Here is a 26,906-nt window from a genome sequence, read left to right on the forward strand (position 1 = left end):
ATCGCTGGGTCACTGGGTGTCCCAGACCGCTCGGGCTGCCGTAGCAGACACCACAGGCTGGGGGGCTCGAATTCATCTCTCACAGTTCTGGAGGCTGGGCGGTCAGGATCCAGGTGTCTGCTGACCGGTTCCTGGTGAGGGCGGCCGCCTTCCCGCTGTGTCTGCTCCTGGCAGAGGGACAGCCCTGGTGGCTTCTCCTCTCCTAATAAGGCTTCGGACCCCACCCTTAGGGCCTCATTTCACCCTAATTCCTTCCTCACAGGCCCCGTCTCCAAATACAGTCACACTGGGGGTTAGGGCTTCAGCATAGGAATTTGGGGGTGCAATTCGGTCCATAAGAGAAGGTAATTCTGCAGACGGGGGATTCTTGAGGCGGGCAGTGTGGGTGCTGGGAGGGCCGCACAGTTGGAGTCAGAGCCTGGGCTTGGGTCCTGGTTCCGAGTACCGGGACCTCTTTGCCCGCTGCCTGCTGCAGTGCCAGGTGGTGGATTCTCCCCTCCCTGCCCTTCTCTGTGCGTCTGGCCAGGCCTGAGTGGGCCTCTTCTCCCTCCACAACCAGGAACTCCTCGCACGAGGCTGCGTGTTCCAGGAGCGGCACGGCTGGGAGAGGCCGGGTTGGTTCAGTCCCCACGGCGCGGCTCCGGTGAGTGGCTCCCCGACACCCAGCGGCCATGCCCCCAGCCCGGCCTGCACCCGGCCCCTGCCCACCGTCCCGCCTACGTCCTCCCCACCGGAGGTGGCTGTGTGTCTCCCTGTCCTTAGTGCCGTGGGGTGGGTGCGTCACCTGGCCTTTGGAGAAGCCGAGCCCTGGCCGGTCCACCTGAGGTCGTGGGATGTCCCCACAGGCATCCCTGACCGCCCACGATGCCCGGCCTTCCACGGCCCAAATGGGCCAGGGGCCAGGAGAGCTGGTGTTCCACAGAGTGGAGGCTGCACACAAGGCTCCCCAGGTTTACGGGAGGAATTAGAGCGTCTTCTCGTAATTTGGTTCATATATCTTTGGCAACGGCAACTGTGAATGTTAGTAGGAGGATTTAGCCAAAATTATGCATTCTGTGTGTTAGCTCGTAAGTTGGTACTTCACAGCGTCCTGGCCTCTGGGTGCCCTCCTGGGGGCTGCCCAGCCCCCACCCAGTGCCTCTCAGGGACCCGGGTCCTCAGAGAAGAGTCAAAACCGTCCTGCTTGTGAGCCCCTCGGCCTGGGGTCTCTGGAGCAGGTGATGTGATGCTGAGGGGATGCTCTAATACAACCAGGGGGACAGTATTTGATCCAGATTTGCACAAATTAAAACCCCTTTCCCGTTGCTATGTTTCACCAGTCCCCTTCCAGTGTGACCCATCTCCCATCTCCGTAGCAGCTATGTGCCAAGGCACGTTCCAGGGCATGTTAGGTGAGGTGGATGGAGGCCAGAGTTCCTGATGGCTTCTGCCTCTGCTTCTCTGGGGTCAGCAGAGAGGAGGGGCCTAGGTAGACCCCTCCTTGAGCAGGTCTCTGCAGAACCCACTGCAGCCAGCCTGGTCCGCCCTGGAAGCCCCTCTCTCCCGGAATCCGCGGGCAAGGCGATGAGACCAGAGCAGGAATCGGTGACATACCTCTGGTCCCGAGATGGGCAGGCTGTGCAGTCCCCACCCGGGAGCCATCCTGGGAGTCCAGGGCACTGGGTGACAAGACGTCCCCAAACCCCTGACCCCTGGCCAGGCTACGGCAGGCTGGGATGTTAGGAGGGAGGGCTGGGGGAGGAGGAGGGGCCCCATCCGCAGGAACAGGACCAGGTGCGGGGTGTTGGGTCCTGGGCCTCCCTGAGAGCGGCTGACCGAGTGCAGGAGAAGCCAAGGCAAGTGGCGGCTGAGGGGCCAGCCTCTGGGGCCCACGCCGGGCGCTCAGGACTCGCCTGTGACCTGAGGCAAGTTCCAGTCTCTCGGCGCCTCGGTTTCCTCATCTGTAGGGAGGATCTCCCTTCCCGGAAGCGCGAGGCCCTTTGCGCAGGGCTTGGCCCCGAGCAGGACCTGGTCCCGGATCACCATGACAACAGCACCTGGAGCCACCGCTGCGGCCACCCCAGCCCCGACTCCCCCTCCCTCTTCTTCCGCAAGCTGAACCCTGGGTCTTATCCCAGCGCCTTGGCGTTGAGTCAGAAGCCCTGGCGTGGGCCCCGAGGTCCCAGTCAACCCGCCTGTTTCCCGTTCAGCCCCGTCCCTCGCTGTCCTCCCTACCAGAGCACACCCTATTCGTTCTCCACCCTCCGGGGCCCCAGCGCTCCCACCGCCATGGAGATTATGGTGTCACCTGTGCAACGTGGAGGGCATGCCTGAGCCCCGCCTCCACCCCGGCCTCGTCCACAGCGCGTTGCCCCTCGAGAGCGGGGCTCGGAGAGGGCAGGACCAGCTCTGCCCTGTGGACCTTTGTTTCCGCAGGACCCGGCTCAGGGCTGGCCAGGCCGTGGGCACCGGGCCACGCTGTGCGTGGAGGGGGGAGGAGGGGGCGGGACCGGTGACGACCCTCTTCTGCCCCAGGTGCTCCCTTACGACTACTACGGGGCCTACAGGCAGCGGGCGCACGAGGACTACCTCTACGGCAGGCTGCTGGGCCACGAGTACACCTTCGACTTCCCGCCCCACCACAACGTGGTAGGACGCCCCATCCCTGATGGGACAGAAAGGCGGGCGTCCCCGTGGGCTGGCCCTCTCTGCCGGCTATCCCCACCCCCGTTTTTGGCCGACTCAGTTTCGTGGAGGAATCGGTGATGTTCTCTGCCCTCCCCTCCCGCCTGTACCAAGACTTTGGCAGCGGTGAGGTCTGCTCAAGGAGTGGGGCTGGAGCCAGGCCTGGGTCTGGCTGTGTGGCCTCGGGCCAGTGCTTCACCTCTCTGAGCCTCTTGGGGCTGCTCCGATTCTCAGGTCGCTCCTGGCGGCTCCTGGCCCCTTCCTTCCATTCCCGGCTCCTCATTTCTGTTGGGGTTGAGGTGAGTCCCTCTGAGTTTGCATCACACAGGGAAGTTCTCACAGGCAGCTTCTGCAGAAGAGACTATGCCAGCTTCCCCTCTGAGCCGCCCAGCTGTTTTGTTACCCAGCAGAACGTGCTGTGTCCCCGTGCATGTGGCCGACTGGGGAGGGAGCGAAGTCCCTTCGGTATCTGTTTGAGAGGGGGCCAAGGCCTCAGCCTGGGGGTCCCCAGGGATGGGTGGCCTGGGAAGCTTCCTGGGTGTGGGACCCCTGCAGTCACGTGGGGCCCCCTGCTTAGAAGCAAAGCTCTGCTGTTGCTGCCTGGAAACTCTTAATACATTCTGAACAGGCCCGCATCTTTATCGTGACTAGTTCTGCACCCGGTCCTGAAGGGGAGGAAGCACGCTTTCCTCCAAAGTTTGCTCTAGTAAAGGCATTGGGGGAGGCGGCTTCTGAAATGGAAGGGGAGGCATGTGCGTCTGAAAGCCCAGGAGTCCCTGGGGGCTGCCTCTCCGGGGAGCAAACGGGGCCCCGTCTGGCACCTCCGCACGGTGGCTTCCAAGGCCTGCGGGATGTTCAGGCCCTTGAGGATGTGGGCGCTGGGAGGGGATGCCAACTTGGCTTCGCGGCTGCATCCCACCCGCGCAAAGGCACCTCGACAGTCCCGGAGCATGAAACATGCACTTGTTCTCAGCCTTGGCAACGTCCCCAGCCTGGCTAGACGAGAGTCAGCCCGGGAAGCTGTTCTGGGGTTTGATCTGCAGCCCCAGCAGTGTAAGCGAAGGTACCACATGGCTGACGGGCGACGGGAGCTCCATAAAGAGTAGTGGTGCCTGGAGCTGTGCAGGAGCTGTGCAGACCCCATGGGGTGCCGGGTAACAACCAGCTGTCCCAGGGGGAAGCCTGATCCCCGGCGCTGGCCAGTTTCCCCTGTATAAATGCCCTCACCGTCCGCTCCCTCCCACCCACCCACGCGGCATCACTGAACGCAGAGCGGGGAGAGATGCGCACAGTGGCTTCTCGGGGTCGGGGCACTACTAGACAGACCCAGGTGATGAATAGCTCATCGTTTCCACCTGTGTAAACTTGAGTGGCCCACGTACTGCCCCTGGGCCTCAGAGGGCACCCGGCCGTGAGGCTGCTAATCACAGTTGCTCCCAGGCAGTGGTGTCTGTACCACACGGGGCGGGAGGAGATGGCGTGGGCCCCTCACACACCGTAAATGCTCCCTAAGTGGCAGCTCTGCTGTTATAATTTTTTTTTTCCCCGTAAAAGCAGTGGGATTGGCACGTCTGCTCAGCGATGGGGTGAGGGGTTTAGGGCAAAGATGGAGTGACATTGCAAGGGAAGACCAAGCAGAAGAAACAGATGGACAGCAGGAAACCTTGAGACTGGAGCCAAGCGTTTGCGTACCGTATGGAGGGAAATAATGAGAGATGTTGCCTTGTTTTTTTTTTTTTAAAAAAAAAAACAGCTTTATTGAGATATATTCACGTACCATACCACCCAACCACTTAAAGTGTACAATGCTTTTAGTATTTTCAGAGGGTTCTGCAACCATCACTGCAATCTAATTTTAGAACCTTTTTATCTCCCCCCCAGGGAAACCCTATACCCATTAGCCCATTTTCTCACCGCATCCCCACCTTCTGGCAGCCGCTAATCTACTTCCTGTCTGTGTAGCTTTACCTCATCTGGACGTTTCACGTAATGGACTCGTACAATGGTCCTCTGTGACTGGCATAATGTCTTCAAGGACCATCCATGTTTTAGGAAGTCGTCAGTACTTCATGACTTCTTATTCTGAACAATATTCCATTACATGGATACACTCCTTTTTCTTTATCCATTCATCTGTTGATGGACATTTGCGTGGTTCGACTTTCGGGCTATTATGAATAATGCTGCTCTGAAAATGTGCGTGCAAGTTTTTAGACAGATGTTTTCATTTCTCACGGGTAAATATCTGGGAGTGGGATTGCCGGGCCATGTGGTAGCTCCACGTTTCATGTTTTGAAGATCTGCGAAGGCTTTTCCAAAGTGGCTGCACCGTTTCACACCTCCGCCCGCGGCGGACGAGGTTCTCGGTTCTCCATCCTCGTGAGCACGTGTAGTTCTCTTTTTGACGCTAGCCATCCGGGTGGGTGTGAAGTGGTATCTCAAAGATCTGAGTTGCATTTCCCTAATGATGCTGGCGCGGAACATCTTTTCATGTGCAGATTTAGCCATTTGTATATCTTCTTTGGAGAAATGTCTATCCAGATATTTTGCTCAGTTTTAAATTGAGCTATTTGTCTTTTTATTGAGTTATAAGAATTCTCCGTACATTCTGGCTACAAGTCCCTTCTCAGGTTTATGATTTGTAAACATTTTCTCCCCTTCTGTGGGTTGTCTTTTCACTTTTTTAATGATATCGTTGGCAGCACGGAAGTTCTTAATTTTGATGAAGTACAGCTTATGTAGTTTTTCTTTTGTCCCTTGCGTTTTTAGTGTCATATTTAAGAAGGCGTTTCCTAACCCAGGTCACAACGAGTTACTCTTCTGTTTTCTTCTCAGAATGGTATCGTTTTAGGTCTCGTACTTAGGTCTGTGGTGCATTCTGAGGAAGCTTTGTGTGTGGCGTGAGGAAGGGGTCCAACTTCGCGCTTTTGCAGACGGCTATCCGGGTGTTCCGGCACGACTTGTTGAAGATTATTCTTTTCCCGATCAAACTGCCTTGGCATCCTTGTGAAAAATCAACTGACCACAAACGTCAGGGTTTATTTCTGGACTCTCAGTTCTATTCCATTGATCTGTATTTCTATCCTTGCGCTATACCACGCCGTCTTGAGTACATTAGCTTTGTAGTAAGTTTCGAAATGAGGAAGTGTGAATCCTCCAGCTTTGTTCTCCTTTTTCAAGACTGTTTTGAATATTCTGGGTGCCTTGCATTTCTGTATGAATGTTAGAATCCGTTTGTCAGCTTCCGCCAAGAAGCCAGCCGAGATTTCGGTAGACTCTGTCTAATCGGTAGATTGATTTGGGGGGTACAGTCATCTTAGCAATAGTGAGTCTTCATTTTGTAAACATGAGAGGGCTTTCCATTTATTTCGGTCTTTAATTTCTTTCAAAGATATTTTCTAGTTTTTAAGTACAAGTTTGCGCTTCTTTTGTTAAACTTATGTGTAAGCATTTAAAAATTCTTTTTGATGATGTAAATAGAATTATTTTCTTAATTTCATCGATTGTTCATGGCTAGCATATAGAAATACAAAAATTTTTTATTTGTTGTATATTGACCCTATATCCTGCAACCTTCTTGAACTATTTTATTAGGTGTAATAGTTTTTCAGTGGGTTCCTTAGGATTTTCTGATGTAAGATCACATCAGCTGCAAATAGAGATGGTTCTACTTCCCCTTTTCCAGTCTGGATGCCTTTTATTTTTTCTTGCCTAATTGCTCTGGCCGGGACCTCCAGTACAATGTTGAGTAGAAGTAGCAGAGTGGACAGCCCTGTCTTGTTCCTGATCTTAGCATGGGACATTTAGTCTCTCACCATTAAGTATGTCAGCTGTGGGATTTTGTTCATGCCCTTTATCAGGTTGAGGAATTTCCCTTTTAGCCCTAGTTTACTTGGAGTTTTTATCATGAACAAGTGTTGGATTTTGTCAGATACTTTTTCTGCGTCTATTGAGATGATCATTTGGTTTTTGTTCTTTATCCTGTGAAGATGGTACATTACGTCGATTGATTTTGGGGTGGTAAACCAGCCTCCCATTCCTGGGATAATCCCACTTGATCGTGGTGTGTAATCCTTTTTATATGTTGTTGGATTTAGCTTGCTAGTATTTTGTTGAGGTTTTTGTATCTGTATTCATGAAGGATTTTGGTCTGTAGTTTTCTTATGAGGTCTTTGGTTTTGGCATCAGGGGTAATGCTGGCCTCTCGGGAAGAGTTTGTGAAGAATTGGTATTAATTCTTTTTTGAATGTTTGGTAAAATACACTAGTGAAGCCATCTGGACCTGGGCTTTTCTTTGTGGGGAGTTTTAAATGACTAATTAAGTCTCTTTTTTATTATAGATGGATTCAGACTATTTCCCCTTCAGTAATTTGTGTCTTTCTAGGAATTTCATTTCATGTCTAATTTGTTGGTGGACAGCTGTTGACAGTATTCCTTAAAATCCTTTGCTATAAATTGGTTAGTGATACCCCTCTTTCATTCCTGATTTCAGTACTTCGAGTCTTCGCTGTTTTTTCTTGGTCAGTCTAGCTAGTGATTTGCCAATTTTGTTTATCTTTTCAAAGAAACAATTTTCAATTTTGCTGATTTTCTCTGTTTTTCAAGATTTCATTTATTTCCTTTCTAATCTTTAGTATGTCTTTCCTTCTTCCTGCCTTGCCTTCTGCCTACTTTGGGCTTAATTTGCTCTCCTTTTCTAGTTTCTCAAAGTGGAGAAGTTAGGTTACTGACTGGAGAGCTCTTGCAGGTGGAAAACTTCCGTGAGCACAGCACTAGCTTCATCCCATCAGTCTGCATATGTTGTATTTTCATGTTCATTCATCTCCAAGTGTTTTCTAATTCCCTTTCTCTTTGATCCGTTGGTTATCTAGGACTGCGTTGTCTAACTTCTCTTATTTGTGAATTTCCCAATTTTTCTTCCACTACTGATTTCTAATTTGATTCCACTGTGGTCAAAGAACATATTTCGTATGATTTTAACCCGTTTGAATTTATCGTCTTGTTTTATGGCTTCTGGTCTACCCTGGAGAGTGTCTCCTGTGCTTGAAAAGGATGGTCACCGTGTGTTCCTAGCTGGAGGGGGGGAAGGCAGGAGGGGCTCTCGGAGCAGGACGGCAGCCAAGGGCCCAGTGCCCCAGGGTCTGGGGGAGGAGTCAGGTCCCAGAGCCCACACAGCACCCCACCTCTGGAACTTTTCAGATCAAGAAGGAGTGTCTGGCCTGCAGAGGGGCTGCTGCTGTGTTTGACATGTCCTACTTCGGGAAGTTCTACCTGGTGGGCCTGGACGCAAGGAAGGCCACCGACTGGCTCTTCTCGGCCGATGTCAGCCGGCCCCCAGGTATGGAGCCCAGGTGGGCCACGCTTTCCCACTTCAGTGCAGCCCCGGGCACTGAGACGAGACAGCGAGCTGACCCTGTCCTCTCTGGGCTCATCTGGCTCATGGCTCTGCCCCCGGGGCCTGGCCCTGGGTCCCCGTGTCCAGACCCCTCTGCCCTCCTGGCCGAGCCCCGGCCCCAGGCCCCTCCTCCTTCCTCCCTCCCTCTACCCTCTGTCTCCTCCTCCATCCTCCCCCCTGCCCCCACCCCCACTTTTACTTTGTTCCAGACAGGATTCCAGGCAGCAAGTCCTCAGAACAGTCTCCTGGGGCTGGGGAACCTGTCCACTTCCCCCCCCTAGGAATGCTCTCCCCAAGTAGGGTTTCTAGAATTAAACAAAAACACAGGGTGTTCAGTGCCATTTGAATTCTAAATAAAGAATGAATAACTTCTCAGTGTAAGTATGTCCCATGCAATGTTTGGGATATGCCTCTCCTTTTTTATCACGCATCCCCATCCATCCAACCCCAAACTCACCCAGCCCCATCGCTATTAGTTTCCTAGAGCTGCTGTAACAAAGTACCACAAACTGAGTGGCTTTAAACAACCTAAATGTGTTGTCTTACAAGCCTGGGGCTGGAAGTTCAGACTCAGGGTCGTGATCCCAAGAACGTAGAATCCCTCCTTTTTGCCCCTCCTGGCTTCTGGCCGTGGCCACCATCCATGCCTTTCAAGCACGTTGCTCCAATCTCTGCCTCTGAGTCACACGGCCTTCTCCCTGCATTTTCGTCTTCTTTTAAGGGCACCAGTCACGTTGGATTAGGGCGCCACCCTGATGACCTCTGATCACCCTAGCATGATCCCATCTGCAAAGACCCTATTTCCAAATAAGGTCCATTCACAGGGACTGGGGGTTAGGACTTCAACATACCATTCTGGGGGACACAGTTCAACCCATTACACCATTTATCCAGCCAACCCACCTGCCCCCCGCCTCACATGTACCTGCTACTCACCTCCCCTTAATCCCCCGCATCCCATTCATCATGCCAACACCCTTCTACCCACCCACCTGTCCCCTCCTTCCATCCGTGCTTCCCCCCACCCTCTCCCCACCTCCGCATTCTCTCATCCATCCATCTACTTCCTTTTGCATACTCATTTGTTCATCAGCCATTCAAGGAGCTTCTGCTATGCCAGGCGTGGTGCTAGGAGCGCCCAATGAATGAGATATAAATCCTGCCCTTAAAGACGTCCCAGCGTGGGGGTGGGGTGGGTGGGAGGGAGGGATTCGAGGCATTTCTAGAAGAAAGAAGCCTCCCTCCTGACCCTTCCTCCTCTGGGCATGGCAGTGCTGGGTGACCTGCCCATCCCTCTCTGGGTCATTCAGTCGTGGTGGCATCACTGAGATGAGGGGCCTTTCAAGGTTGCCCCCCTAGGGTATCCGACCAAGGGTTACCCTGAGCTGAGGGGCCGCCCCGCTAAATGGCTCCCACATTCTGGGGTCTTCGTCCTGTCCGCAGGCTCCACGGTGTACACCTGCATGCTGAACCACCGCGGGGGCACCGAGAGCGACCTGACCGTCAGCCGCCTTGCCCCCAGCCCCCAGCCCTCCCCGCTGGCCCCTGCCTTTGAAGGTAAGCGATGCCTCGAGGATCCAGCAGTGCCCTCGACGCAGCCCCGCTCGGTGAGGCGGCCGCCGACGCAGGACGCACTGGGAGGGGCTGCCAGGCTGCTCTGGAGTCACGCGTGTGCCCGCCGCAGTCAGGACCTGGGAGGTCAGAGGTCTCGCTTCAGGCTGAATGCGGCCTTTGTTCAGCAAATGATGCTGGGCTTCCAGCGCTCAGTGATTATGCCTGTGAACCTGCCCGTCCCGCGGGGTTTCGGAGTGGCCACAGCATGCGCGTGCTCAGCTCACTTGCCCGGAAGAGAGCCGAGGATAAGGCCACGCCTCCCTCGTGGAGAAGTTAGCGCCTTTCTGACACCGGCATCTATGCTGAATTGGCTGTCTCCGTTCCCATGTAACTCTCAGTCTCAGACTGGGGCAGGTCCTTAGAAGATATCCAGCTCTGTGCCCACACTGCCCTCTGCAGGCCCTCTGCTTCTGCTTGCATGCCTCTTGTGACGGGGAGCTCATTACTCGTATCCCTTGTTTGCACAGGTCTGACTACGCTGAGCCAGATCTGCCCCCATCAGTTCACCTCCCCGACCCACCCTTTGGTTCACATGGGAGCAGTCGAATCTCTAGTGCTGCAAGCCTGTCTCTGTCAGGGCAGAATAGCAATGGCTAAGCTTCACAGAGCGTGGGAAGCATCCCCGCTCTCCAAGAAGGGGCCCCCTTGCCACCCCTGGGACACTGGATTTGCAGGGGAGAAAGGATTCAACTGTGCTGCTCTCCGTGCGGCTGCACTGTACCGTCGGGGGAAGGGTCACTGTCAGCCCGTTCAGGAAACCTGGCGGCCCCAGCTCCCGGCCTGGCTCAGTGCTGCTGGCCATTCAGTTGCGTGGGACTCAGTCACGGAGGAGGGGGGCGAGGTCTGGCCTGGGCACTGGGAGAGGGAGGTGCAGGAAAAGCCTGATAGAACACTGGGTGGGATTGTGAGGGGGTGGGAAAGAGCGAGGATTATGGGAGGCCATGGGAAGCAGGTGAGCCAGGATGAGGAAGGTTTCCTGGAGGAGGTGATGTCTGGCCTGAGCCTCGAAGGATGGATACGAGCCACCTGCTAGAAAGGTGTGGAGAAAAGAACGCGGGAGGTGCCTGTGAGGAGCTGGGCGGAGAGGGGCATTTTGACAAGGGCCGCTGGAAACTTTGGCCTTCATCCCCCAGGAGAGGGGAGGCCCGGTCCAGCCACAGCTGCCATCCTTAGACAGCGAGTCTAGCTGGGGAGACAGAACAGAGGGACCCCAGTGAGTGTGCAGGTCCCTGAAATCCTGGCTCTGCCACTGCCTGGCTCGGGGCCCGCCTCTCTGAGCCTCAGTTTCCCCATCTGTGAAGTGGAGACAAATGACCCACCTCCCTGAGCTGCTGCAGGGAGTTGAGCGAGAGTCTGGGGGTGCCAGGAGGGCTGGGGAGCAGCCTCCCTGAGCTTGTTTCCCCACCTGGAAACTAGTCCCCGTCACAGGGGGGAGTTGTCACCAGGGCTCTGTACGCTGAGCCACGGCCCAAGGGGCAGCTTCTTGTGCCCTTCCCGATGAGTCTGGTGGATTCCTGGCCCTGGAGGAGAACTCGCCTGCCAGGGTGAGAAGAGCAGGCTCTGAGAGGAGGGGAAGGGGAGGTGTGAATGGACCCCGGAGATGTTTCTCCTGGACGCTGGGGGCGTCTGCCTCAAGTTAAACGGCTGCCTGGTGGGGAGGTTTGCACTTGGTGGGTTCTTGACCTGCCAGGGCGTGTGCAGATGACAAGCAAGTCACAGTGGTCTGTGGAGCGTGCTAAAGGTCCCGGCTTCACCGCTAAGCACAGAAAACCCACATACGGACCTTGTATTTTCAGCCTTAAAAAAGCGGTACTGTTCCTGCTGTGAACATGCATGTCCATTCAGTGCGCGTGTTTATACCTGTTAGGTCAGATCACCATTAAGACAAGAGGATGTGCGTTTCACGTGTGATCAAGGCTGTGTATAAAGCAGCTGTCCATCTTAAATGTGGTTTTGACAGTATTTTACATCACAAAAGGAGTACTTACCTGTAGGAAACACTTGGACGATTCTGAAAAGTACAAAATAAAGCCCACAGCTCCGGAGCCTGCCCTCTGACCGCCCTCCCTGCCATGTCCGCCGTGTGGGCTGGACCTGGACCTGGGCGCTTCGCGATGTTTTTCATGAGAGACAGCTGCCCAGAGGAGGCCAGGCCCAGCAGCCGCCGTCTGTCTGGAACCAGGTGGCTTCAGTTAACGCTCGGGTCCCCCTGGGAGGGGCCTCGGCATGGCTGCAGACGGGCGGGGCCCCGCGGGGCCCACGGAGCGTGCTCTGGGCGCTGGGGTAGAGGATGCCGCTGGAGACTCGATCCTCAGAGGTGTTCTCAATCCAGCGTCCCAAGAGCCCCCAGCCCAGGTAGCAGGGGATCCTTTGGGGATCAGCTCGTTTGTTTGGCCTTTGAGTTGGGTCTGGATGGACAGCCAGGACTGAGGGCGCAGATGGGCACACAGAACGTGGGGTGACGAGGTCAGGGGTGTTCCAGAGGTCACCTGGACGGGGCGGGAGGACGACCAGGACTCTGGCTGGGGTCTCCACGTGGGGGGCTGATGGCAAAGCCAGGGGCTCTTCTGCTCTCCCCCCGGCTGCTGCTGGTGGAACCCTGGCTTGGAGGGGGCGAAGGGTTCCCAGCTTCACGCTTCCAGGTGTGGTGGCCTGACCGGTCCCAGCTCCAGGACCTTCCATCAGCGCCCAGCCAGCGAGTGCTTCTGGGGAGGGAGCAGAGATCCCAGGCCCCCCCACCCCATCCCCTGTCCCCATCTGGGCTCTGCTACGAGCTTCACGCTCCCCTGCTGGAGAAGCAAAGTGGGGCGTGTCTCTTTTTCAATTATAGTAGGTGCCCGCACCTATGATCACAATGACATGCTGTTCCACTGCTGTGGAAGCCTCGGGGAGTGGGGGCCAGTGTGCAGAAGGGCGTCTAGGCAGGATTCTCCAGACTCCGGAGCCTCCCCGAGAGCTGCTGCCCCCCTCCCACGGACAACGCCAGCTCTGCCCAGAGTGGGCTGGGGGCTGGTGCCAGGCCGGCCCCCGGCGGGGCCCAGAGTGAATGGCGCGGAAAGCTGAGAGAAGCAGCCCTTGGGCAGGACCGGACCCCTGGGGAAGGAGATGAGTGTCCCAGTGCGTAACCATCCCGGTTCCTGGTTCCCGAGCCCCAAGCTGGGCTCCTGGTGCCGCCATAGCTCCTTCAATCACCCCAGTAGCCTTGTGGGGGGGGGGGTTCTGGCCTCATTCCCATTGTACAGATGCAGAAACTGAGGCTGGAAGTCAGGGATTGACTGGGTACCATCACTCTGAGATGGGGGGAGCCCTGCTGGAAGGAAGGAAGGAAGAGAGGGAATGGGATGGGGAGAAGGGCGCATAGAAAATGCAGAGGAGCGAAGCCCCTTCCAGGCCCGCCACCTCCACCAGGTCACGGGGGGAGTAGTCAGTGAGAGCCTGCCCGCCCAGGGCACACACAGTGGCTGAACCTCACAGCATCCCCGCGGGTGAGGTGCCTTCACCCCAAATTGCAGATGACATTTCGGAGGCTCAGGCAGGCTGCATGAGGGGTCCAGGGCCACACAGCTGTCTGAGGTCACAGCCCCCCGGGGCAGTGGCTCTCCCAGGACACTGGGCCAAGGTGAGCTCCCCTCCGCTCAGCAGTACCCGGGTGGCAGCACGGCCCAGTGGATGCTCCACAGGCCGTGGACTCAGAGCTGGACAGAGGCCAGTCTTCTCACACCGTGTGACCTCTCTGAACCTCAGTCTCCTTTTCCCGAGGGTGGTGACGAGTGTCTTCTCAGAAGGATCAACGGTGTGTTGCCTGTAACGCCCCGGCTCGACACCAGCTCCCATAAGGCCATGGCAGGGATCCTAGAGACCGGGGGCCATGGGAATATGAAGAGAAACGGGAGCTGGTCAGGACGTTGAGGCTCAGAGAAGGAAAGAGGCTTGTCCAAGCTCGCCCAGCACTGGCAGCTGGGGTGGGACTCAGTCTCCCCACGGCGTGATGGCGCTGGGAGCTCTTACGCTTTCTTGGACCACAGACCCTTTGAGAAGTGGGAGAAAGCCTCAGACTCCCCCAGAAAGTGCTCCCTTGACACGCGCAGCCTCAGGGGGTCCCGCGCCCAGCCCCTCCTCCCCACGTTTCGTCCTGCGGGTGATGCGAACCCAGGGTCCCTTGGGAGTGTCCCCATCACTTGGGCCTCTGTCGTTCACTTTCAAGGAAAGAGTGTTTGTTTTCTCCACGAGGCCTCGGGCCATCCCCTCTGCCCCGCCTCCTCCGTCCCACAGTCCTGCGCTGAGTCCCGTGCTTCTCCTCCAGGGGACGGCTACTACCTGGCCGTGGGCGGGGCTGTGGCCCAGCACAACTGGTCCCACATCACCACGGTGCTGCAGGACCAGAGGTTCCGGTGCCAGCTTGTCGACAGCTCCGAGGACCTGGGCCTGATCAGCGTCCAGGGCCCAGCCAGGTGAGGAGAGGGCGGGGAGCCAGGCACCGGGGTGCACCTGGGCCCTGGGCCCTCGGCCCTCTATCTGGGGCCCGGGGCAGAACCACTTACTGCTTCAGAATGGGACATTGTGGTCAGTAAGCTCGACGTGCCAGCGACCTCAGAGAGGCCACACCAGAAGGACGCTTTTCGAAGCACTAGAATACAGAAAAGCCCTTAAAGGACTCAGACTGAACCTCACTGTGAATCAGTACGTGAGGATTCAGTGGTCACGGAAGGGCCAACGAGGGTGTCTCTGGACAGCTGACACAGACTAGGAATCATGTGCGCCATCTCTAGGGGGGCAGAGCCAGACTGGGGTTCCACGTGCTACCTGGGCTCAGAATAACGCTCTACACCAAGTGGTGGCCTGCTGCTCCCTAAACGCCCCCAGTGACTAGGTCTGCAGACGATCATTCACTCCTGAATTCATTCTGTGAGCGTTTACTGAGCTGTGTTCCCACCCAGGAGGAATCAGCTCCTGGAAAGCCCTCGGATTCCAGCTTGTGCGTGGAGCCCCACGACAGCCTTAGGCAAAGGGGCACCTGAGCAGCTGTGCACGTTGGAAAGATCCCTCTGGCTGCGCTTTGGAGAGGGGACGGGGGGATAGGGGATAAGGGGGGAAGCACAGCGTGTTGACATCGACCAGCCAGGGGCCTGGGATGTACCAACATCTCCTCCAATCCTGATCACAGCCCTTGGAGGTGGTTAGAAGTATTTTAATTCTTATTGGTGAAGAAGAGAGGACGGTGCACCTCCAGCCAGGTTATCCCAAAGCTGACGCTTAGATGCAGCACGGCCGTGTCCACGGGACATCCCTGTCAGCCGGGGTCATGCCAGGATCCCCAGCCAGTGCACGCAGGCCCCGCCACGGGGTCCATTTCCCCTGGTTCTTTGGAGCTGGCCAAGCCTGCAGCACCCCAGCTGGGTCCTGGACTGGCGGCCCTCCCCTCCCGGGCGGAGTGTAGCTGGCTCTGAGCGTGCATTGTCTCGCACAGAGGCACACGGCACACGCATGGTACGTGCTCTCCGAATCACGGCTGGTTGTGTACCTTAACCATCAAGTGCTGGACTTCAGGCTTCTCATGAAAACCAATATTTATTAGGGGGCCCTTGGAGGGGACACTGCGGGAAATGAGGGGTCAAGGCTTGGAGCTCTCTGAAGGGACAGTGTTTCAGGCAGAGGAGGCAGCAGGTGCAAAGGCCCTGTGGCAGGAGGAAAAGCAGTGAGGCCAGGGCCATAGGAGACAGGCTCAGTGGGCAATGGAGGCGAGAGCCTACAGGTGCAGAGGCTACTCCTCCAGGAGAGGGAACTGAACAGAAGAAGGGCTTTAACGGGCTCTCTGATTCTGGGCCAGGGAGTAGGAGGCCGGCAGGTGTGAGGAGCCTCAGGGGCCAGGTGAAGCAGGGATTCTGAGCGGAGAGTGATGAGCCGTGTCCAGGTGGTCAATGGGTCCAGCGTGTGGGGTTCCTCTCCCCACACACTGACCTCCGCATCTCTGGGCTGAACGGGGGTGGGCGTCCTGGCCTTCTGAGCTCGAGGCCATCCTCGGAAGCCTCAGCTTCATCTGCACTGCGACCTTGGCCAGGGACTGGGCCATTTTTGGTTTGGTGGTGGGGGTGAGCGGGCAGGGGAGGGAGGGGGTACCAGACAGACAGATCAAGGTGTGGCCCCGGGAGGACAGGCCAGCCTCTTCCAGCCTCATTAGAAGCTGCTCAAGGAGGGTGGCAAGTGACAGCTGCCAGGGCAGGAAGACAAGCTCTCCTCCTCCTGGTAACTTCTTAGCTTTCTCCCCCAAATTGTCCTCGCTCTTTCAAAAATAACCCAAAGTTTCTTGTATGAATAATAATGTTACCAGCACCGCTGACAAGGGCTAAACTTTCTGAGCTGTCAGGTGGAGAGCATTCGGCACGGCACCTGGACCGTGGGAGGTGCTGTATGACCTGCTGACCGATAGAACTTTCTGGAAACATTCCATAATTGGTGGTCCAGTACAGTAGCCACTAAGCTGTATGCGGCCACTGAGGCCTTGACATGTGGCCCTGAGACAGAATGTTTTACCTTAATTACCTTAAGCTCAAGAGGCCACACGTGACTGGGGAGACACGGCGGGGAACAATGATTGCCATTGTAGCTGTTAGTGCCACGGCGCTTGGCGCGTGCTTTCTGGTGGCTGCCCCCTCCCAAGGGCCCCATGAGGTGGCATCGCTGCCCTCCTGGAGCGGACGAGGGGACCGAGGCGAGGCTGGGGTGGGAGTGAGTGAAGGAAGCAGGACCTGAACCTGGTCTGACCGGAGCCGGTGCCCTCTGGTGCTGCCCGCTGCCCCTTGACAGAGGCACAGCCTCCTGCACCCTGAGCCGTGCTTGGCAGGCCTGCCTGCCCAGCTCGGTGCCCAAGCTGGGGCACCCCTGGCACTGCTAAGGCCACGCCGGCCCCGGGTGGCAGCTCCAGCCTCCTTCCTCCTTCCCCTGCTGGGAAGACCAGGGAGCAGCCCTGGCCCCATCCGCCCAGGGCTGCGGAGAGGATGGGCTTCTTAAGGACTGGGTGTGGGTTCTCCGGGGGCTGGCGCCACGTGGGCGCCAGGGTGTTACATAAGGATCTTGACACACTGCAGCACGCTGGGCACGTCGGGCAGGCGTGGGCGGGCAGCTCCCGGCACCGTGGGGCTGGGGATTCGCCTCAGACGCGTTTCTGGGCACTGGCTGGGACCCCTGCGAGGCAGAAATGGTGGGGCTGTCTCCTGCCAATGGGGAGCTGGCCCTGCAGTGCAAAGCCAGCCCATTTTCAATCAGCCCTATTTACCAGTTGTCCTCTCTGTGCCAGGCATAGGGGCCCTGTTGGCACAGAGCTCCTGGTTCAGTGGGGGCAAGTATCGATACAACCAGTGTGAGAGGTACCCCGGCAGGAGACGTATCAGGGCTGTGAGCTCAGACCGGGGGCAGTGTGGGGTGGGGGGTGGGGCGGGAACCTGACCCAGACTCAGGGAATCAGGGAGGCCTTCTTGTAGGAGGTGACGGATGCACCAACCCTGAAGGATAACAAAAATTTAAACTGGGGCCGGGGCACCCGGTGGAAACATGCAGGGGAGCAAGAGTCAACTAAGTCCCGGAGGGAGGCAAGGGGCACAGTGCCCAGGAACTGAAGGTTTCCACGGACACCGAGAGGTCTCAGGTAACCCATCCAGCATGAGAGCCAGGCTGCCGGGCCAGCAGGGCAGGGGGGCTGAGGAGGGCGGGCCCTGCCCTCGGGGGCCTGTGGCATGAGGGGCGTTAGCTGGCTAGATGACTGCCCCAGGCCTTGGTTCCCCCATCTGAGAAAGGAGAGCTTGTGAGCGCCCATCTCTGAGTCGTGTCTCTGCCCAGGGCTTGGTTGTTCCTGTCACTGCTCTGATGAAGGTGCCTTTCTTATCTGACTGGATTTGGGATGCGTCTCCCTCTTGGTGTGTTTTATTAATAGCATGTTTGTTGGCGGTCTGCCCCGTGAGGACAGGGCCCCGTCCTCCTCACTGCTGTGTCCCCAGTGCGTCTCCAGCCAGGCCACACACCCAGGAGGGCTGGGCAGGTGTTTGTTGACCGACTGACTGACCGACCTTGCTCTCGCTCACAGCCGGGCCATTCTCCAGGAAGTGCTCGATGCAGACCTGAGCGATGAGGCCTTCCCGCTGTTCACTCACAAGCTGGTGAGAGCTGCCGGGCACCTGGTAGGTACCACCTGGCCGCGGTCCCCTGGGCTGTAGGGGGCAGCAGCTGCAAGGGAACAAACCCGGGGCTTGGGAGTCGTGTGCCCCTGGGCACGTCTGTGGACCTCCCTGGACCCTGGTTCCCTACTGTGAAGTGGGGACCACATGTCCTGCCCACAGGCTGTTAGGGCCTCAGACGAGGAACGGGGGTCAAAGTCAGGTATCGCCTGTGCCCCACCCGGTGTCTGGCGCACGCTGAGGGGCACAGTCCCAAGCTTCTGCCAGGGACTTGCCACCTGGGAAGCCGCCCCCAGTGTCCGCTCCTCAGAGGCAAGGGCACGCCCTCCCAGATCAGGGCATTTCCTGCGCCTCCCTGGAGATGACAGCGCTGGGGACAGCCAAGCAATTACGCTGCTCCGGAGGTCTGCGTGTCCTGAGGAGGCGGCCTGTCCTCTGGAGTGTTCCCCCTTCCCAGCCCCCCGCACTGCGGGAGAGGGGAGGGGCCGCTCGGGGTGCACCGCCAGGCCCTGGGGAGCAGCCCCTGCCCTTCCCCCAGCTCCAGAAGGCCGGGTCCCAGGACCGGAAGCTTCTGAGACTGTGAACAGTATCAGGGCCGCAGCGGACTCAATGTCCTCAGAGACTCTGGGGCCGGGGTCCCGGGTCCAGCTCTGGTCAGGCCCTACTCCTGGGCCGTGGTGTCCTTTTAGGAAAATGAGCATCGTGTTCTCCACCCTGACCTCCCGAGGGCAAGGTGAGGAGAAGGCGGTCAAGGTGACCTCAGCCGCTGCCAGCCGAGGGCTCGCGAGGCGCCAGGCACAAAGCATGTGACTCACGAGTCCTTAGTACTTAACGCTCACGACAGTGTGGAAGGTTCTAGCAAGGGCTTCTCGGCCTCAGCACTGTCAATGACGTTTCGGAACAGATACTCTGGCGGGGCAGGGGGCGCATCCCGGTCATCGCAGTGTGTGGAGCAGCGTGCCTGGCCTCACCCACTTGGCGCCAGGAGCACCCCCAGATGTGACAACCAAAACTGTGTCCTGACGTGGCCACGTGTCCCCAGAGGCAGCACTGCCGTGGCAGGGGAAGAGGGGGTGGGGCAGGGGAGGAGGTGCTGCTCTGTGATTGCCCTGTTAGCAGGTGTGCAGTCACAGCCAGGTGCGTTGAACGAGGTCTTACAGCAGTTCCCGACGTAGGAAATGTTACCCCCAGGACGGATGTTTCCCTGAATTGAGCTCAGAGAAGTTGGATGGACTGCCCAGGCCCGCCCCCAGCTAATGAAACATAAAAAGCGCACGAATATGTCAGTAACACGGAGGTGGCCTTAAGGAGGGGGTGGGTGGAAAGACAGCCGGATTCAGGGGCACTTCCCCCTCTTCTACTTCCTTCGTGTTCATCTGGGGGGTTTGGGGGGGAAAGTGCTAAGGGATGTTTGTGATCCTGGCTTGCAGAGGGGCTGGAGGTCAGAGGAATCTGGGTCCCGTTAGCAAGTAAACAATGTTTCAATGACATCAGAAAGGAGGCTGCCAGGAGAAACTAGATAAAAGCAGCTCTGCAGAGCCGAGGAGCGCTGGCCCGGCTCTGGTCTGCCTTCCCTCTCTGGAGGCTGTGCTGGGGGGCAGGAAACTGGGGATGTCTCTGTCTAGCTTGCTTCCTGCCTGCTTGGTACAAAGCTGCCTGCCGGGACCAGAGAGGGCGTGCGTTTTGAGGGAATGGCACAGCTCCACCCCAGGCCACAGTGGCGTCTGGCCCGCCCCGACTGCAGCCCTGGCCCTCTCGGCCCCCGTGGGGTCCATGCAGCGCCCAACCCTGTCTGGGGCGGCGTCCTGACTTGTGAAGTGGGAGGGGGAGCTGGGAGCTTGGCGCTGGCTCAGCCTGTGTGTGGTTCCGGGGTTTGTGTGGGAGAAGACCAGGTGGGAGCGCTTCCCCTGCCAGCCGAGGGTCGCTGCAGCGAGGCACCTGGGCCTTAGTCTTGGACAACGGGCTGCAATGGGGGCCGGCCCTTCCTGGCCCTGGCTGCCGCCCCAGGCCTGGCCCACGGCCGTCTGGCTGCACCTTGGCCTCCAGGAGCCGGGCTGGGCCGGGGCTCTGGCCGGTGGAAGCAGAGGTCAGACTCCAGGATGAACTCCTGCGTGGGGTAACAGGCACAGGTCGGGGGCCACGGGGTGGGATACATGGGGTGCAGGACATACACGGGCTGCTTCTCTCCACCGCCTCCTCTGGAACCGGCTTTACTGGTTTAGTCAAAAGCACCTTACTGCTCGTTTCTCTGTTTCCCACCACAGTACACAGTGTGCAGGGCCTGGGTGCAGACCTCACCGCTGACATGACCCCTTTGGGCGTGACCCTTGACCTCTCTGAGACTTCCCTTTCTCACCTGCCACAGGGTCTGGCTGAAGAGTTGATGGGTGGTTTCACTATAAATAGGGAATATTAGTAAAATAAGAACAAACAAAAACCCCTCTCATTCCACCAGAGAGAAAGCCAAGGTTGACAGTGTACTTCCTTCCATCTTCTCTCCCTAATCTCTGCCTGTAAATTTTAAAACAGAAGCAAGATCATCCCATGTATATAGTTTGCACGTTCGGCTTTGTCTCTTACTAAGTTGCTGTGATCGTTTTCCTGTTCCTTGAAATACTGCCTGAGAACCACTCTGAACGTCGGGTCATCCTCTCCGCTGAGCAGGACATGTGGTTGGGCTGCTTTTTCTCCTTGGAATAACCTGTGGTGGGCTTGCCTCGATCGTGGGCCTTTTGTGACTCTGATTATTGACCTATGACATATTCCTCAGAACCCAGAGACAGAGGCGTCCCAGGGACGTGGTCCCAGCCTTCCTGGCCGTTCAGCAGTCATTTGGTATTTTCTGTCCCCGAGGCCTTTGGGGCAGGGTTGGGGAGAAGCACAGAGCTTTCCAAGGCCAGTCGCTGCCTGAGGGATTTGGCCCGTCGGCTCATACATGGCCAGTCTGGATGCCCAGCTGAGTTCCAGCATCCCTTCCAAACCGAAGGCTCTATCCCAGTGCCGAGCTCCCCAACGCTCTCCCTAGAATTAATTCTGGACGTGTTGGCTAGGAGCCTGCCAGGTCAGGGCTCTAGGCTGGAAGACACGGGCCTGGCCCTCCACAGGCTCACAACCTAGTTGAGGTTGGGGGACGGGAAGGACGCTGCAGCCCTAGCCCAGCCTGCGTCGGAGCGAGGGCCTGGGTGGTGAGAGGAGCCGCCGCTGCTCAGCAGCTGACGTGGGGGTGAAGAGGAAGACGTGCGCAGGGGGACTCCAGTCCCGCCTTGGCGACCGCGCCTTCTCCCGAGGGCCCCAAGGCTAGGCTGTGCCTCCTTTGTGTCAGTGTTACGGTTTTTGCCGACCTCACAGTGACCCAAGCCACAAGTTCCCAGACGGTCCAGGCCAGGGGCACAAAGGCCTTCCCATCCACGGGCCGGCGAGAGGGATGGGGAAGTCAGCGGCCAGCAGGACTTGGGCCATGGGACCTGCGCTGGCCACCGCCCTGGCCCCCACCCGAGGCGGCCTCACAGGCAGGCGGGGAGGCGGGAACCGGGTCAGCCCGGGATCCGGGGGTCCGGAAGCGCCACCACCTCAGCGCCCAGCAGAGCTGGGGGCCAGCAGGCCTGGCTTCTGGTCCTGCCCCGGCCTCTGTGGGACCACCTCTCCGGGTCTCAGTTTCCCCATCTGTAGCACAAAGTTTAGACAATGACCAAAATCTTTTCTGGCCCGTCCTGTAAGTCTGTCCAGATATCCTGCACGCTCTCTGGATCCAGGGGGAATTTCATATGCTCCTAAATAATGTCATCATGTGTTGACACCGGTTCCGTCAATGTTGCGATGCTGGGCCCGGAGCTCGGGGCCAAGCCTTTATGGGAGATAATTGGCTGCCAGCCAACCAGATGCAGGAGAGGAATATGTGTGTCTGAGTCATCGGGAAGGCCTCCGGGTCACGAGGGATACGCGGAATGATGAGGGTCAGAGCCCAGAACCACAGATCCTGCCCGAGGGTGGGTGAGCAGGACCCTGCCGCCGCCCACAGTGACCCACGCTCACGGCTAACGCGTGGGTGGGCGGCCGTGGCTGAGTGGTGCCTCCAGCCGAGCGGTGCCGTTGTTTTGCGATAATTCTGCGATGCTTGGACCAGCCCCAGGCTTGCAAGATCCTTGCATTCCTAGAGGAAGAACAGAGGGCGGGAGCTGTCCCCTGGGCAGCCAGCTGACCGGATGTCCTCAAGGCCAGCGAGGTTCCCAGTGAAAGCCTGCTCCTGGCCTGGTTCCCAGGGGAGGCGCGGTATCTCCCTGACTCAACCGAGGACGGGGACCCCTTCTGAAAGCATAAGGTGCTGGGCTAGAAGCTCATCTTTAGACAAGGTGATAAAGCGATTTTTTCCTGAAAATTAATTGCAGGTCAAAAGGAAATTGAATTTCTTTTCCTGACTGTGTGTGTCCTTGCTGTGACACCATTCAGATTCAATTAGTCTGGGATGGAACATTCTCCCACCCCCACGCGTTGTACGAACAGAGGCGGGATGCCCATACCTTCACAGAGCCTGTGTTTGCCAACTGGGTTTTAGCCATCGCCTAAAAAGTCGCTTTGCACATCTTGTGCAAATTCACCTCTGTCCTAGAGAGCCGGGGGTGGTGTGTAGCTGAGAGACATGGTGGCCAAGGCCACTATTCAGGGGTGTCCCGTGGGGGGCAGTGACAGCTTCTTGCCATGAATGTATAAGGACAAGGTGTGGCTGGAATGAGGTTGGGTGGCTTAGAGGGACTCCCAGGAGTGTGCTTCAGAGATTCTGGAAGCTCCTCCAGGGCAGAACCCCGTCCTTTCTCTGCAAGGATGTTCTGATCGTGCGGCCCCTGCCATTGTCTGTAGGTGCAGACGGGGCCTTTCTGGGGATGGGCCATAGCGTTTACCACCTGCTTGGAATCTGTGGCTCTTTTTTTGATCCTCTGAGACGGCCAAGTTTGTGAAGTGTGGTTGGAGCATCACACCTTTTATTTATTCTGAATCTTTGAAAATTGGTTTCCAATCACCATCCCCCCCATCACCACCACCACCACCACCACCACCACCGTCACCACCGTCACCATCACCACCACCACCACCACCATCACCACCATCACCACTGTCACCATCACCACCACCATCACCACCATCACCACCACCACCACCATCACCACCATCACCACCATCATTATCACCATCACCACCGTCACCACCACCACCACCACCACCACCACCGTCACCATCACCACTACCATCACCACCATCACCACCACCACCACCATCACCACCATCATCATTATCACCATCACCACCGTCACCATCACCACCACCATCACCACCATCACCACCACCATCACCACCGTCACCACCACCACCACCATCACCACCATCACCATCACCACCATCACCACCACCACCACCACCACCACCATTATCACCATCACCACCACCATCACCATCACCACCGTCACCATCACCATCACCACCATCACCACCACCACCACCACCATTACCACTATCACCACCATCACCACCATCATCATCACTGCCACCACCACCACCACCATACTGCCATCAACCTTGCTACCACAGACATCATCCCCACCAACCACTACCATTACCACTATCTTTACCACCACCATTACCTTCACCTCCACCGTCACCAGAACTACCAGCACCACCGTAAACTAGCCTTCTGGTCCAGACTCCTAGGAGAGATTGCACACCCCCACTGCAGGATGTTCTTGGAATCAAGGGTGTCTTGGGATGTCCAGAGGATTTGAAAAATGAAGATCCTTTAAACCTCCTGCCAACTGGCTTCTTCCCTCTCCTGTGGATTCAGGGCTCTAGGCCCCTGCAGGGGCTGCACAACTTCTGATCCCTGCCTATACCCTGCCTCGGGAGCCCCTGAGACCCTCACTTGTTTAAGGGGTGACTGAGTTTGGACGACGTGCCCGGTGAGTCGGGGGTGCCGGTACACACCCAAACTCCCCGGAAACAGGTGAAATCACCACGAGCTAATGTGATTGGAGAGAGCTTGGGCCCGTGCCTGTGGGCACATCTGCTCAAGCCTTCCTGCGGTGTCTGCCCAGAGAGGCTACTCCAGGCTTGTTCTGATGCTGCCCGTGGCCAAACATCCCACAGGAGTGACATAGGCTCTGCTGCCTGGGGCCCTCGTGTGGCCTTTATCTGAGCTGGGGTGGGCACCTAGCGCTACCCTGATTTCCGTCCTCCCCACGGAGAGCTGGCAGGAAGTTCACTGGTGCACCAAACATGGAACCAAGCCCCCAAATCCATTTTACTGAAACCTGAACATATTCCCTCCCCACAAAAATATTCCAGTGAGTCAGTCGAGGGCAGGGAGGGAGGATCTTATGGTGTCGACTCCTTGCTCTGACTTACTAGCTGTGAGTCCTCCGAGCGTCTTGGGAAGTGCTCATACCAGCTCGTGAGAGCTGAGGGTTAAATCTGTAGGAAAATTAGCAAGGGGTGGTTAAACCATCGTTAGCTTGAAATCCGCTGTAGCAGGAGTATTTATACCACAGGAAGTGGTAAATGCTACAGAACAGCCCCCTGCCCCCCAAGGGTTGATTGTTGAACATTTTCTAGGACATCACTGGGCCTTGGGCAAGTGGCTTGACCTCCCTGAGCCCCAGTTTCCTTATCTGTAAAATGGGCGCGCCAGCGGCACCCACCTCTCCGAGTAGCCAGCCTCCTGCCTGGGGCTCTATAGTGACAGCTTTGTTGACTGCTCGCATGGGCCCTAGGAGCTCTATTATCGGCCAGGATTTGCAGAAGCAGACTCAGGGATGTCAGTCGCCAGGGATGCAACGGTTGTGACTCATACTTAAACCTAGTAGCTATGTGGCACCCAAGCCCACGCTCTCAGCCACTCTGGTGCCTGCACGGCTGGGTGGCTGGCCCTCACCTGCCCTGCATCAGGTGTGAGTGCCGGGAGGACCAGGCAGCATCCTGAGTACTGTGGAGGGTCCAGAGCTTGGGGGCGGGCGTGCCAGGGCCCCACGGGATGTTTGAGCACAGGTGTTTGTGGAATGGGTAGCTAGGAGCTTCGTCTTGCTGGGCTGGCCATCTGTGTCTGGGGCAGGTGACCCCGTGTGGGACCACAGACATTACTGACCACGCACTGTGTGCAGAGCCCCGGGTTGGGGCTCAGAGGCATCTCGTGACTCGTGTTCCGGATTCCAGCCTTGTCCTTACGGGGCGGATAAGCCTTAAGCCTGCTGCAGCCCAGGCTGATGGGGACACTCTCGGCCTCAGGAGGGGAGAACTCCCCCACACCACGCCCTGCTGACCATCTCATTGCCACCCTAGTGGCCTGAATGAAACATGTGATGGACAGAGCGGAGGATCCTCTCACCCTTGGGGACCCGTAGCATCCCGCAGAACTTTCTACAGGGCCCCACATGTCCTGGTGGAGGGGTCTGAAACCCAGAATCTCCCAAAAGGAGAGGGTCCTTGAGCCAATTTGGAATGAAGCAGCACTGCATAGAAGTAATGACGTTCACCCAGGTGTTTGGGGCTTAGCGGGTCTGCCTCCCCACCCCAGCAGGATCTCTTCTCACTCAGGGGTCCTCTAGCGTCTCCGTTCCACAGCCCAGGAGTCTGAGCCTCCCAGGGGGCCCAGCTGGCAGGTGGCTCTTGCTGGCTTTAGAAGCAATTCCTTCCTCTGTGGGCCAGCCGGCCAGAAGCACACTGGCCACTGCAAAGATGGGCACTGGCCAAGCCCTGTTGATTCCTGAGTGGTCACCCCAGCTGGGCCAAGCAGAAAAGGGCATTGCTCCCAGCAGGGCCTCACACGAGGTCCTGTTCCAGCGTTTATTTGCAGAGCTAAGTTTGTCTGATGATAACAGGATGCTTGTTGCCCGGGACGCACATGACCAGACCGGCTCCTTCTCTACCCCTCAGTTCTTTTGCATATGTACCCAGAAGTGGGATTGCTGGACATATGGTAGTTCTATTTTTAATTTTTTGAGGAATCACCATACTGTTTTTCCTAACAGTTACACTATTTTGCATTCCCCCCAACTGTGCCCAAGGGTTCCAATTCCACATTCTCGCCAGCACTGATTATTTTCTGTGTTTTCTTTTAAATAGGAACCATGCTAATGGGTCTGAAATCATATTTCTTCGTGGTTTTCATTTACATTCCCTAATGTTTAGTGACATTGCCCATCTTTTCATATGCTTGTTGGCCATTCGTATATCATCTTTGTGAAATGTCTATTCACGTTCTTAATTCGTTTCTTAATCAGGTTGTTTTTGTTGAGTTGTAGGAGCTCTTTATATAGTCCGGATAGTAACCCTTTTTCGGATACATGATTTGTAAATGTTTTCTCCCATTCTGTAGGTTGCCTTCTCACTGTTGGTTGTGTCCTTTGATGCACAGAAATGTTTACATTTGTTGGAGTCCCATTTAATTATTTTTGCTTTTTGTTGCCTGTGCTTTTGGTATCATATTCGAGAAATCATCACCAAGTCCAGTAGTGTCACGAAGTTTTCCTCTGTGTTTTCTTCTAGGGCTTTTACAGTCGGAGGCCTTACATTTAGGTCTTTAATCCAGTTTGAGTTAATGTTTATATATGGTGTAAGATAAGGTTCAGTTTTTCCATCACTGTTTGTTGAAGAGACTGTCCTTTCCCCACGGAACAGTCTTGCATCCCTTGTTAAGGGTCACTGGGCATTTACATGAGGGTTTATTTCTGGGCTGTCTTTTCTGTTCCGTTGATTTGTTTGTCTGATTTTATGCTGTACCATGCTGTTTTGATGTGGTAGCTTTGTAATAACTTCTGAAGTCAGGAAGTGAGTCCTTCAGCCTCGTTCTTTTCCAAGATTGTCTGGCTATTTGAGGTCACCCATATGACTGTTAGGGTGAATTTTTCTATTTCTGCAAAAAAATGCCACTGGGATTTTGATAGAGATTGTATTGAATCTGTAGATCGTTTGGGTAGCATTCATATCTTGAGGACACGAGATGTCTTTCCATTTATTTGTGTAATGAAAGAACTTTCATTTCTTTAGGCAATGTTTCATAGTTCTCAGCGTGCAAGTCTTTCACC

At 56.6% G+C, this 26,906-nt stretch overlaps 1 protein-coding gene across 2 annotated transcripts in view; it reads left to right on the plus strand.

The window, feature by feature from the left end:
* SARDH (sarcosine dehydrogenase) overlaps positions 1 to 26,906 on the plus strand; it is a 64,823-nt gene that overhangs the window by 27,486 nt on the left and 10,431 nt on the right. For both annotated transcript variants that reach the window (XM_049711447.1, XM_033415342.2), the window contains 6 exons: positions 560 to 643; positions 2,515 to 2,628; positions 7,864 to 8,002; positions 9,503 to 9,616; positions 13,977 to 14,124; positions 17,751 to 17,844. In XM_049711447.1, the coding sequence (XP_049567404.1) occupies positions 560 to 643; positions 2,515 to 2,628; positions 7,864 to 8,002; positions 9,503 to 9,616; positions 13,977 to 14,124; positions 17,751 to 17,844 (693 nt within the window). The remainder of the gene's footprint in view (positions 1 to 559; positions 644 to 2,514; positions 2,629 to 7,863; positions 8,003 to 9,502; positions 9,617 to 13,976; positions 14,125 to 17,750; positions 17,845 to 26,906) is intronic.

This window comes from Orcinus orca, chromosome 6 (genome assembly GCF_937001465.1).
Source record: "Orcinus orca chromosome 6, mOrcOrc1.1, whole genome shotgun sequence".
NCBI classification, from domain to species: domain Eukaryota; kingdom Metazoa; phylum Chordata; class Mammalia; order Artiodactyla; family Delphinidae; genus Orcinus; species Orcinus orca.